The sequence below is a fragment of the Ictalurus punctatus genome, chromosome 7 (genome assembly GCF_001660625.3).
Source record: "Ictalurus punctatus breed USDA103 chromosome 7, Coco_2.0, whole genome shotgun sequence".
Taxonomy (NCBI): Eukaryota; Metazoa; Chordata; class Actinopteri; order Siluriformes; family Ictaluridae; genus Ictalurus; species Ictalurus punctatus.
Window position 1 is genome coordinate 23,071,834 of NC_030422.2, and position 13,345 is coordinate 23,085,178.

The window sequence follows — 13,345 nt, forward strand, 5'->3', positions numbered from 1 at the left end:
TTTAATCTTAATCATATTCATTGTCATGTTTATCCAAATAAAGAGATGAAAGCATGTAATCAGTCAAATTTATTCATTCTCAAGCAAGGTGAAGCCTCAACATCATGATCATTAATGAATACTCCCTGTTACAAATGACATCATTTACAAAGTAAAGTACAATAATACTGTCTGTACAATAATTTACAATGTGGTAATGAATCTACATTGTGTGCACAATTATTATTATTTGGCAAATGGTATTTCTCAGCTTAATTTTATTGGTGAGAAAATTTAATGATCTTAGTTGATCCTAAATGTTGATTTCACATCGAAATAGAATGATTAACAAAGAAAAAAATTGTCTTTCTCAGCGGAAATTATTAGGCAAGTTTTATTGTGTACAATTACTAGGCAACTAAATATCAAATCTTTATTTTCACTTACTTGTTTATTCCTCAGTCTTAAAGTATTATTTAATAAATAAATAACATAAAATAACATATAACGATTATCAAAAAAAAAAACTAGTTTGGCCATTCAAAAATATTCAGTGATGAAAATAGCCACCTTAACCCTCAACTGCTCAGTTGTATAAATGAGATAAATGTAAGTCGGTCTGGATAAGGGTGTCTGCCAAATGCCATAAATGTAAATGTAAATTAGCTCATCAGTAACAAGACCGCCACTTTTTGCTTCACTCACGCTGGTACTCTGTGCCCATTAGTGATCCACCCATGGGCCCACTTATCTGGTCCATCTAGAGTCAATCCCTGTCATGACACTTCAGCTTGTGAGTCTTTGAGTCTTATTCAGTGGTGTTTGTGTTTCAGCCTTCCTTACCTTAGCCATGTCTTTGAGCACTTGACATCTTGGATACTTCTGGAAGATTGCAGTTTTGAAATATGGTGCCACTGAAGGCTAATGGGTTCCTTGTAATCTCACGTTTTATTTACCAGTTGTCCTTGTATGGGCCACTTTTGGTAGGTATTAACCACTGCATACCAGGAACACCCCACAAGACCTGCTGTTTTGTAGATGCTCTGACCCAGTCGCTAGCCATCACAATTTTCATTTGACAAAGTGACTCAGATTCTTACGCTTGCCCATTTTTCCTGATTCCAAAACATCAACTTTGAGAACTGACTGTTCACTTGCTACCTAATATATACCACCCCTTGACACATGCCATTGTAATGAGTTAATCACAGAAGAGCTACTGTATAACAAATTGCTGTAAAAGCTAAAGCTGGTTATGATATAAAGGTGTCAGAACACACACTGCATAACAGCTTGCTGTGTATGGGGCTGCATAGCCACAGACCGGTCAGAGTGCCCATTGCTGACCCCGGTCCACAGCCAAAAGCATCTACAATGGGCATGTGGGCATCAGAAATGGACCATGGAGCAATGGAAGAAGATGGCCCAGTCTGATGAATCACATTTTCTTTTACATCATGTGGATGGAGAGGTGCATGTGCGTTGCTTACCTGTTGGAAGAGATGGCACCAGGATGCACTATGGGAAGAAGGCAAACCGGTGGAGGTAGTGTGATACTCTGGGCAATGTTCTGCTGGGAAACCTTGGGTCCTGGTGTTCATGTGGATGTTACTTTGACATGTACCACCTACCTAAACATTGCTGTAGACCAAGTTCACCCCTTCATGGTAACAGTATTCCCTAATGGCTGTGGCCTTTTTCAGCAGGATAATGTGCCCTGCCACACTGCAAAAAATGCTCAGGAATGGTTTGAGGAACATGGCAAAGAGTTCAAGGTGTTGACTTGGCCTCCAAATTCCCCAGATCTCAATCCGATCGAGCATCTGTGTGATATGCTGGACAAACAAGTCCAATCCATGGAGGCCCCACCTCGCAACTTACAGGACTTAAAAGATCTGATGCTAATATCTTGGTGCCAGAGACCCCAGCACACCTTCAGAGGTCTTGTGGAGTCAATGGCTCGATAGGTTAGAGCTGTTTTGGTGGCACAAGGGAAACGTACACAAATTGTCAGTACTGTTTTTACCTGATCTAAGCATTAGAGGGAGGTGTTTGTATTCTAATATTGCATAAGGTAACCCTAGATTTTATTCATATGTTCATGGGTTTAAAAGTTCATACAGGATTTCGTGGAGGGTGTGTGTGTATGTGTGTGTGTGTGTGTGTGTGTGTGTGTGAGAGAGAGAGAGAGAGAGAGAGAGAGAGAGAGAGAGAGAGAGAGAGAGAGAGAGAGAGAGAGCTTGCTTTATTTTGCTGCGGCTTTTTTTTCCCAAAATCATTAACATCATTTACAAAGTAAAGTACATTAATACTGTCTGTACTCTAATTTACAATGTGACTCTATATATAGTGTGCTGAAATGTAGACTGTTCTCAGTTTCTAAGTTTTTCAGTATTGTTTTTACCAGATCTAACACTACAGGAAGATGTTTACATTCTAATGTTGCCTAAGGTAACTCTAGCTTGGATTCATATTTTTTCTCTCACCAACAGTCCCAGTTTCTACTTCAGCATGCCATACTTTATATATCCACTAGGAGGAGCCTCCCTCACCGCACATCTGTATGAATTATGAGAATGCCATTGATGGAAAATAAGTGATTGTGAAGTTATTCTATTTAAGTTATTCTATTTAAGCATCTTTTAATCCAGGACTGGCATTATTTAGTACAAAGCCTACACTACAGACATTCAAGTCTATTATCTCTAATAAAGACTTTTGTGATAATGTGTAATAATAACTTTATTGATCTTAACACCTTAAGACCTTAATCTTAAATTATGTTCCTTGTCAAGTTTACCCAAATTAATGCATATTCAAATGTTTATATAAAAATGCAGACTCTGATATCGAAAACAGCATTTAGCCTATTAAATATGCAGTGTTTGTTGTTAGAGTTAAATGGAAAATGAGAAATTATATTTCACTGGTCACCTACATTGGGGGAAATAACTATTGGATGGGTCAACATTTGTTTCAGTAAATATATTGGCAATGAGGCTATTCACATGAAATTTTCACCAGAGATCAGTATTAACTCAAGAAATCCGCAAAGATAAAGAATTTATAACATTAAAGTTCATAAATGAAGTTATGTGTAATAAAGTGGAATGACACAGGAAAAAAGTATTGAGCCACTAAATGAATTTATTTAATACTTAGTGGAGAAGCCTTTGTTTGTAATGACAGCTTCAAGAAGCTTCTTGTATGAAGAAATTAATGGGCCGCAGTATTCAGGTGTGATTTTGGCCCATTCTTCTAAACATATTATCTTTAAATCTTGTTCAATTGGATTCAAGTCAGGAGATTGACTGGGCCATTCTAACACCTTAATTTTTTTTTTCTCTGAAACCAATTGAGAGTTTCCTTTGCTGTTGCTTTGGATCGTTGTCCTGCTGGAAGCTACACCCACGTCTCATCTTCATCATCCTGGTGGATGACAGCAGATTCTTCTCAAGAATCTCCCAGTAAAGGGCTCCATTCATCGTTCCTTCAATTATATGAAGTCTGCCAGTACCATGTGATGAAAAACAGCCCCACACCATGATGCTTCCACCTCCAAACTTCACTGTTGGTATAGTGTTTTTTGGATGATGTGCAGTGCAATTTCTTCTCCAAACATGGTGTGTAATATGACAGACAAAAAGTTCAATTTTGCTCTCGTCTGAGCAGACTACACTCTCCCAGTATTTCATAGTCTTTTCCAAATGAGTTGTAGCAAACTTTAAACAAGCTTCGACATGCCTTTTCTTTAGTAATGGAGTCTTGCGGGGTGAGCGTGAGCAGTTGAGTGCATTGCCTATTGTTTTCTCTGTGACGATGGTACCTGCTGCCTCCAAGTGTTTTTGGCGCTCTTTCCGAGTGGTCCTTGGCTCTTGGGCTACTCTTCTGACTATTCTTCTGACTCCCTGGTCAGAAATCTTGCGAGGAGCTCCTGTGTGTGGCCAGTTGATGACGGAGTGATGTTGCTTCCACTTGTGGATAATGGCCCCAATGGTGCTTACTGGAAGATTCAGAAGTTTTTAAATACGTCTGTATCCGATTCCATCAATATGTTTCATAACAATAAGGTTGCGAAGGTCTTGGGAGAACTCTTTCCTTTTACCCATCATGAGCTGTTTCTTTTGTGACACCTTGGTAATGAAAAGCCTTTTTATAGATCTTCAATTTACTAACCCAGCTGATATTAATTTGCACAGCTAGGGGGTATAATTACTTACGGATTGCAGCTGGTTCGTTGCCTTACCCTGCCTTGGAGAACTGCTTTTTCTTAGCATGTTCAATGCTTTTTTCCTGTGTCATTCCACTTTATTACACATAACATTATTTATGGGCTTTAATGTTGTGAATTCTTTATATTTCCAGATTTCTTTCGTTAATACTGATGTCTGGTGAAAATTTCATGTGAATAACTTCACTAGAAATATATTAAAAAATATATTTAAAAAATTTTTTTTGAGGCATTCAATACTTATTTCCCCCACTGTATCTCACTTTTTTCACCTAGTATTCATGAAGAAGGATAATTCAGATTGAATTATGATCATTTTCATATCACAGCTCAGTATCATTCTGCATTTATAATCATATACACAAAATGTTACATTACTATGTTGTAACTGTGTGACTAACACCTTCCTCGAATGCAGACAACTCAGATTTTCGGTGAAGTGAGGCAGAGGTGGAACTCAAATACAACTGTTATCTACAGCATGACAATCGTTACATAGCTAGAATGTTGAGCCTCCTTCACTACAAAGAAAATATACGATTATGACATTTATTCAACTTGTTTTCCAAAACTGACATTTTTGGTACTCCAGAATATTAGTTAGTACTTGTGGGGTTGTGTGAGGTGGTGGTTAAAAATGTATAAATAACTAAATAAATAATAAATAAATAAATAAAGTTGTTCCATAATTTTCTACTTCACCCTTTTCCTGCTAGTTTCACTGTATTTCCTGAATAATTAATGATAGTGACTGCATAATATGTCATAAGATTAATAACTAAATATTAAACTGTGATTTTAAGGAGCTAACATAATGTCCTCTTTAAATGCACAGTGCCATTATTTTAATGTAATTATTTCAAAGATCTATTTCAGAATAATTATTACACTTTCCCCTCAATCATTCAAACCAAAATAAAGAGTAGCAAAACTTTTTTAATCAGGGGCATTTACAAAAATCATTCATGTGCTCGTGTGAGGTTCACATATATATATATATATATATATATATATATATATATATATATATATATATATATATATATATATATATATATATATATGTGTGTGTGTGTGTATATATATTATATATATATATATACTTATATTTTGGTGGTTTTATGATTTATTTATTTATTTTGCAGAATTTAAGAGTCGTATATTACATTCGGCTACAGTTAGTGTGAGAAGCATGCACATATCTCCACATCTGCTGATAAAAGTGTTAGGGTATGCACTCATCCAACCTGCTCCAGTAGAAAAGAGATGCATTTACATGACAATCATGTGAAAACACACTTTGTAATAGGGGAAGCTGTATGTATGCATGCATGTGAGTGTGTACGTGTGTGCGTGCGTGTCTGTCATATAAAGCCACACACACCTTTTCCTCAGAGTTCAGACACTTGTTTTCATCTATGTCTGCCTCACCTGTCTCCTCTACCTCGACACACCATTAAGGTAGGATACTACACTGACATGACATATTACTGCTATAACTTGGCTGATGTAAAATGTATTATTTGACTTTGCTACAACTTGCCTTAAATAGTTCAATGTAAGAATTAGTTTTTCAGCTGCTTGATTATTTATCTATATGACCATATAAAAAAAAACTAACTTTTCCAGGTGACCGATGAATTAGTATTAACCAATACTAATTCACTAATACTAATTCATTAGAATTAGTATTAACCAATACTAATTCACTGTTAACATAGTGTTATCATACTTTTGGATTTTAGACAATTAAACCATGGCAACCAGTATGGTCGCCGAGCAGCCCAAGCCAGTCGTGATCTCTCTACAAATTGAACAGTGGTCCACCAACCTCTGCGAGTGTGACAGCGTCTGTGACTGTAAGTGAAACAGCTGTTCCTTTTATGCTTTGAATTTTTTTCGTTAGTACCCTATGTAAACTGAATTTGTCACTACCTCTTACTTACCGTTAGACTTACACTCCTCATGTTAATAACAACATATCTTTCATTTATATACATTTCACTGTAGTTACTGAATAAATAACTGAAAAACATAAGTATCAAATAATATGTTTTAAGATTAATACTTAAATAATAAGAAAGGAGTCATTGTCTTTATACAGTATATGAAATTAACTTCTTAAAGAATTAGCAGCTAAATAGTGAACTCTGTGCTTTGTGTCTGTACAGGTTGCATGGCATTCTGGTGTTACCCCTGCTTCAACTGCATCACAGCCAGGGACCACGGCGAGTGTTTGTGTCTACCTCTGCTAGAGTGCTGGGGACTCATCCCACCCATTACCATGGCCATGAGAGTGTCCACTAGACTCACCTATGGAATTGAGGTAAAGATGCGTCGGACATTCACCGGCCAATTATTTCACTGTTTGATTTATTTTTCAACTATTTATTACCTCCTTAGCTACAGAGGTTCAGGATCAGATTTAGTACCAAATAATCCTAAATAATCACAATTACTTCTCATTATTAGTGTAATAGTAATGTGGGCAAAATGCGAAATAATGTGTGAAATTATATATCAATGGAAACTCATTGAACCCCTGGAGTAATGAGTTGCATTCTCAGTCAAAGTTGCATTTGAATATTTAATTTTTCTCATCTCCCTGCAATGCTGGTTCACCAGGACACCTTATGCAATGACTGCGTGTACGCCTGCTGCTGTGGCCCGTGCTCCTGGTGCCAAATAAGACGTGAGATGAAGGCTCGTAACCATCCTGTCACAAGCTTTCGAAGAAATAGATAACATCGTTATCATCATCATCACCATCACCTTCTACATTACATGAATTTTAATGCTGTCAGAATCATGCAAATGACAACAGAGACACTTTTGTGCATCTTTTGTTTGTTCACTGTTTGTGGCTCAAGTCTGATATGTGTCCATCAAAATGCTCATGTATGAAGACGTATACTTTCTTAAAAAAAAAAAAAAAAAGCATTCTGTTAAATGTTCAGTGCCCCTTTTATATTTAAAATTATGTGATATATTATAATGTATAATATTTACTTATTCTCAAACCTACAAAACTTTGCTGAAGTTGTATCAAAATATGTACACAGATACACAGACATAAATAAAATATTGTCAGAAACTATTCCTCTTCTTGTCTGTCCCTATTTTACAATATAAAAATATAAATTATCAGAAGATAAGTGCTCAAAACATTCAGAATATATGTTCTAATTGTAATATACCTTCTGATAATAATGTTCTAGTTTTATCTGTGTGGTAAAGTTGCAACAAAGGAAAATTTATAGCTCTTTAAGGCCAGTACATAATGGTATAAAAATCTACAACAAAAATATCAGCACTCCTTCATTTCACCCCTGAGGCAAGGTTGTGGTTGATCTTGTATGTGGTAACTGGAACGGGTGTATAATTGTGCCAAAGGGACAATACTATGGAAAGTATCGGTTAATACTGGTTACATGCACTTCTAACCTGATATTTTCATCTGTTGTGTGCTTTAACCATCACATCTAGGTTACAGCCATAGTGTTTTACTTCTTATATATTAGCCAAGGTAAAATATACTTTGAGCAGAAATAAAGGCAATATTGACATGGTTTGCTGTGAAGTACTAAAATATGAAGTGTTTAAAGTATACGCAAGTCACATTTCTTATACAGTATGTGGCTGGTTTATTTACATTTACTGCATTTGGTAGACGCCCTTATCCAGAGCAACTTACATTCATCTTATTTATACATTTGAGCAGTTGAGGGTTAAGGGCCTTGCTCAAGGGCCCAGCAGTGGTGCTGGGATTTGAAGTGCAACATCTTAACCACTGAGGTACCACTGCCCTGTTTATAAATGTTATATAACTTCAAATATTTTTGTTTTGCAAAACTGTATTTGCAAATGGTGTAAGAAATTAGTGCTCCTGAAAATAACAACAACAAAAAAAACACAATTAAATCAAACAGTATATTAAAAATGTAATAAGCCTGGAAATATTTGCTTTTTAAAATAACAACCGTCTTAGCCATCACTCAAAAATTCACACCACACCATATTCCCAGAATGTATTAAATAATCATTGTTTATTGTTTATATCAATGTTCAAACAGCTCTACCTTGAAAATTTTCAGGACTTTTCATACAAGTGTTTCTTACAATTATATAATCAGTGTCCCTTCAGCTTGATCTATGTGATCAAAAGTTTCACAAAATGATTTATCTTATATACGTGATATAGTCGGGTGCTGGGGTTATTTCCTATTAAGTTCAAGTTCAAGTTCAAGTAATTAACTTAAATTACAAAACTAAAACGATCCATGAAATGATTCCAGACTATGAAAATGCTGCATACCTTTAGCATACGATTACATTGACATCTAATGAAACTTGCAGATGTGCTAAAGCATCTCAGTGTATTAGACTTTCAGAGTAAGAACATTGTGACCTACTCAATCTATTGATCTGGCATTGTTCAGATTTTGTATCACTAATGTGCACCTGTCTGGCTGAACCAGTCACGTAGCAGCTTTTCTGTGATCCCGGAGGACGTGCGAATGTATATGCGTGCGTGACTGGTCGCAAGTGTGTTCACACGTCTGCGTGTCCCTGTGTTGACCTTTCTGCGTGAAAAAGGAAATTGCATCATGGCATTCCTGGCCACTGCCCTTTTTGTCTAAATAAAGTGGCCCAGTCAACAATCACCTTTCAGTCCTCTCCTGGGGTTCATCTCACAGGTAAGTCAGCAGACAGCTTTAAACCTGAGCGATAAGGGTCATGGGTTAGGGTAATAGACCTTTGTTTTACAATTTATTTTAAGGAAACGTAATGCTTTTACTATAATTTTTTACTCTGTAATTCTACTACTACTACTATTAATATTATTACTACTACTACTAATAATAATAATAATAATTATTATTATTATTATTATTATTATTATTATTATTATTGTTGCTGTTGTTGTTATTGTTATTATTATAGTGCATTACTTTCATTTATGGGGCTTTAAAATTGTATTGAATTATTTAAAATTATTATTTATTTAATTACAAAAAAAGGTTGATGCAGTCCTGAAGCATTTCACAGATGCTCAGGTTTTAAAAAAAAAAAAATAAATAAAATAAAATAATAAATTACCGTCTATTTATATTTATATTTAAGTCTTTTTTGTTTTTCCTGTTATAAAGTCTTCAGTATGGCTACCAAGATGGTCATCCAGCAGCCAAGGCCAATTGCAGTGACAGCTGCCTCGGACCAGTGGACCACCAGCATCTGCGAGTGTGATAGCGTCAACGAATGTAAGTTTGTTAAAGTTGTTTGTTAGGCACCGGTTTTATGTATTAACATGAATGTACTGGCACATAATGTAGCAATAAGGTTTAAAGACATTCAAATTATCACTTAAAACGATTAATTATACAACAGTCATTTATGAAGTGTGTGTGTGTGATTGCTGATCTATTTTATCATTCCTATTATTTCTACTTTATTCATTTTATTTTATACAATTTCTGATATATAGGTATTTATGGAAATTCTTTTATTTTCTTTGATGTTACTCCTCCTACTTGTGCTGCTTTGTCTACTTGAATTTCAGGATCAATAAGGGGATCAATAAAGGTACATCTTATCATCTTATCTTATCTTATCTTATCATATGTGTGTGTGTGTGTGTCCGTGTGTGTGTGTGTCCAGGCTGTTTCTCGGTGTGGTGCTTTCCTTGCTTCGCCTGCATCGTAGCTCGAGACCATGGACAATGTCTCTGCCTCCCTCTGCTGGATATGTTCGGCCTCATCCCACCGGCCACACTATCCATGAGGGTGGCAACACGCAAACGCTATGGGATTACGGTAAACCTATTTTTGTAACTCTCCAGCTAGTCAACATTAAATTCATGACTTTAAATGCTGTCAATTAACAAAAAACTGTTAATAATAACAAACAATGAATAAACTTTCTCTTCTCAGGACACTATTTGCAACGACTGCGTGTATGCTTTCTTCTGTGGCCCGTGCAGCTGGTGTCAAATCAGGAGGGAGTTGAAGGCCAGACTTCATCCTGTTACCCTGCTGAACAACAGGCCAATGGGCTAAAGACCCACATCATCATCATCATCTCATCATTATCCTTACTGTCATCATTACCATCATCAGCAAGTGAAGTCCGCATCTCTACCTAGCAACACATATGCCTTGTTCCACAACTAATCATGAATGTTTGTGTATCCTGGTGAAATCTAGAGTCTCAAATACCACTCCCTCCCATACAAACTGAACCAAAAGTTCAGTTTATTTTCTTTCAGTCAGATAAGAGAGTGGCATGCTGTCTAATCACTGTTTGGCATCAGCTCCAGGAGTGATGAGGAATGCAGCTCACATATAATAGATCAGATAACAACTTTCTCCATGTATAGAAATGTTACATGTTAATGCATTTATTACAGCGATGTTTAAAAAGGCTATTACAAAATTCAGTTGAAGACTACTTTAAATATGGTACATTTCACTAGGATTTTATTCTTAATATTTTTTTTTAAATGTAATGATGATTACATACTTACCATACTTACTATACTGTTATCACATACACGTACTCATATTTTAAGGCATGTCTGCCTCACTCTCATCACTGAAAGCATGTAAGGAAATAATAACAGAATTGTGTGTATAAAGATTCAAATGAAGTTGTGCTTCAATTGATGTAAATGTGTGCTTTTGAAGTAATTATCAATAAATACATTTCTCTAAACAAAAAGGACATTTGTTGTTGTGTAAGACTTCTATACAGTCAGTGGCAATGATATTTCAGAACCTTGAGAAATTTGAAGAATTTGAGGACACTGAGGAATGGAGATTTTTTTTTTAAACCAAGTTCTTTGTTCATATTCAGATACTCCAGGAGACCATTTACTTTCTTATTATGAGGCTATGGTAGAGACACAATTACACGCAGTAACAGCTAGGAGGTTGCGGGTAAGGGGAGAGCATTTCTATTTTTTTTCTATCAATATACTGTGCAATTCATTATCCCTTTTTACCTCATATGTGAATGTTTCCTTTGTGGATTATGGGGTATGGTCTTTTCTCTCTAAAACAATTATTTACAACGTTTACTATAAAGAGATCTACAACATTACGCAGTGATATTGGAAAAGAGGCAAAATGCAAACAGACACATTCTTTTATTTTACATTTTGAATTTTCAGCTTTGAAACAGTACAATGGTCTTTTTGCACCGAGTCTGATACTTCAACAGCCTCAGTCCACACCACTTCTTTGTGTTAATTCAAACCAGTGGACCACAGGCATCTGTGACTGCTTTGATCAGTGCCATGTCTGTGAGTTTGTCACTTCTGAAAACGCCTTTAAATATGCTTCCTAAAGGCATTGTACAGGAATCTTTTCTGAAAGGGTTCTACATAAGACCTTCAAGGGACAAATCAAATTTTGAAGAATTTGACCTATTTGACTAAGGTCAAGTAACACAAGCAAGGAGACAACCCTGATCAGAGGCCAGTAGTAGGTTGTTTACCACTTTAACCAGCGCTGTCTCTGTGCTATGATGAGGTCTAAATCCTGACTGATACATTTCATGTATGTTATTCCTATGTAGGTATGAGCATAGCTGCTGTGCTACAACCTTTTCCAAGGTCTTGGAGAAAAAGGGCAGATTTGATATTGGTCTATAGCTGGACAGTTGACAGGGGTCAATGTCAGGTATTTTAATCAGGGTTTTGATAACTGCTAGTTTAAATGATTTAGGTACATAGCCAGTGCTAAGGAAAGAATTGATTATTTTTAGAACGGGTTTCAAAACATTAACTTTATATTTCTTTAACCATTCTTTGGTAGAATGACTTGTGTGCTTAGGGTGGTTGTCTTGCTGCATGCCCCACTTTCTCTTGAGATTCAGTTCACAGACAGGTGTCCTGACATTTTCCTTTATAATTCACTAGTATCATTCAGAATTCATTGTTCCATCAATGATGGCAAGTCGTCCAGGCCCAGATGCAGCAAAAGAGGCCCAAACCATGATACCACCACCACCACAGACAGGATAAGGTTCTTATGCTGGAATTCAGTATTTTTGCATTCCAGCTCTATTTTGTTCTCATCCATCCAACAAAACATTTTTCCAAAACATCCATCCATCCATCCATCCATCTTCTATACCGCATCTTCTATACCGCACATGCCATGATCCTTCCTTCAGGGTCACGGGGAAGCCTGGAGCCTATCCCAGGCTACCCATCTTGGGGAGGGTAATAATGGTCTTGAATTTCCCTCATTTGTACACAATCTGTCTGTCTGTGGATTGGTGGAGTCCAAACTCTTTAGAGATGGTTTTGTAACCTTTTACAGCCTGGTGAGCTTCAACAACTCTTTTTCTGAGGTCCTTAGAAATCTCCTTTGTTCATGCTGTCACATTTCGTGACGTGAGGAAGTTCAGGATGGATGCAAGCGCAGGATGAGCAGGTCTTATTTAAGAGAGAGACAGGCAGACAAATCCAAAACGTGATCCACAAACGTAATCCAGTAACATGCAAAGTTCAGGCGATCGGCAAACAAGCATACACAGGGCTAGGTAGGAATCAAGGTCGTGGCCACAGAAAATAGGGTCGAGATACAAAACATAAAACATAAGCTACAGCGAGGGACTGGTAGCGGAGAAACCAGCATGAACTAAACTAACGAACCTAAACATGACATGAACTAAGAATCGAAACATGGTGGCTGTGGCGGTGGCTGTGGCGGTGGCTGTGGCGGTGGCGGTGGCTGTGGCTGTGGCTGTGGCTGTGTATTGTACGGACTCTAAACTAATCTACTATCTAACTCAATGTTCCGCGTTGTGTGCTGGGAGGCGCTCGGTATATATGCGGACATAATCAGCGTTGTAATTGCTGACGGCTGAGGGCAATTCAGACACACATGAAACAACAACTAATGACAGAATAGGGAGGAGACATAACAGAAACATAACCAAATGCACGTGTCGAAATGTCACGATTGTCAACAAGGGAAAAGTAGGTGCTCGCGCACCTGCTCGTGCACGCGTACACGCTCACATGCTCCACAGCACGCTGCTTAAAGGGGAACTCGTGACACATGCCATGATACACTTCCACAAGCATGTGTTGTGAAGATCAGACATAGAAAGATCCCTGTTCTTTAA

General features: G+C 36.9%; 2 protein-coding genes across 2 annotated transcripts; both read left to right on the top strand.

Moving 5' to 3' along the window:
- Positions 1-5,333: 5,333 nt before the first annotated feature.
- Positions 5,334-7,296, top strand: LOC108267264 (cornifelin homolog). The gene is made up of 4 exons (XM_017471255.3): positions 5,334-5,671; positions 5,956-6,069; positions 6,382-6,536; positions 6,836-7,296. Exons 2-4 carry the CDS (start codon positions 5,967-5,969, stop codon positions 6,953-6,955), a joined length of 378 nt encoding a protein of 125 aa, XP_017326744.1. The 5' UTR covers positions 5,334-5,671; positions 5,956-5,966; the 3' UTR covers positions 6,956-7,296.
- Positions 7,297-8,854: 1,558 nt separating this feature from the next.
- Positions 8,855-10,897, top strand: LOC108267307 (cornifelin homolog). The gene is made up of 4 exons (XM_017471312.3): positions 8,855-8,907; positions 9,361-9,471; positions 9,869-10,023; positions 10,141-10,897. The coding sequence occupies exons 2-4, from the start codon at positions 9,369-9,371 to the stop codon at positions 10,264-10,266; spliced, it is 384 nt and encodes a 127-aa protein (XP_017326801.1). The 5' UTR covers positions 8,855-8,907; positions 9,361-9,368; the 3' UTR covers positions 10,267-10,897.
- The last annotated feature ends 2,448 nt before the right edge of the window (positions 10,898-13,345 follow it).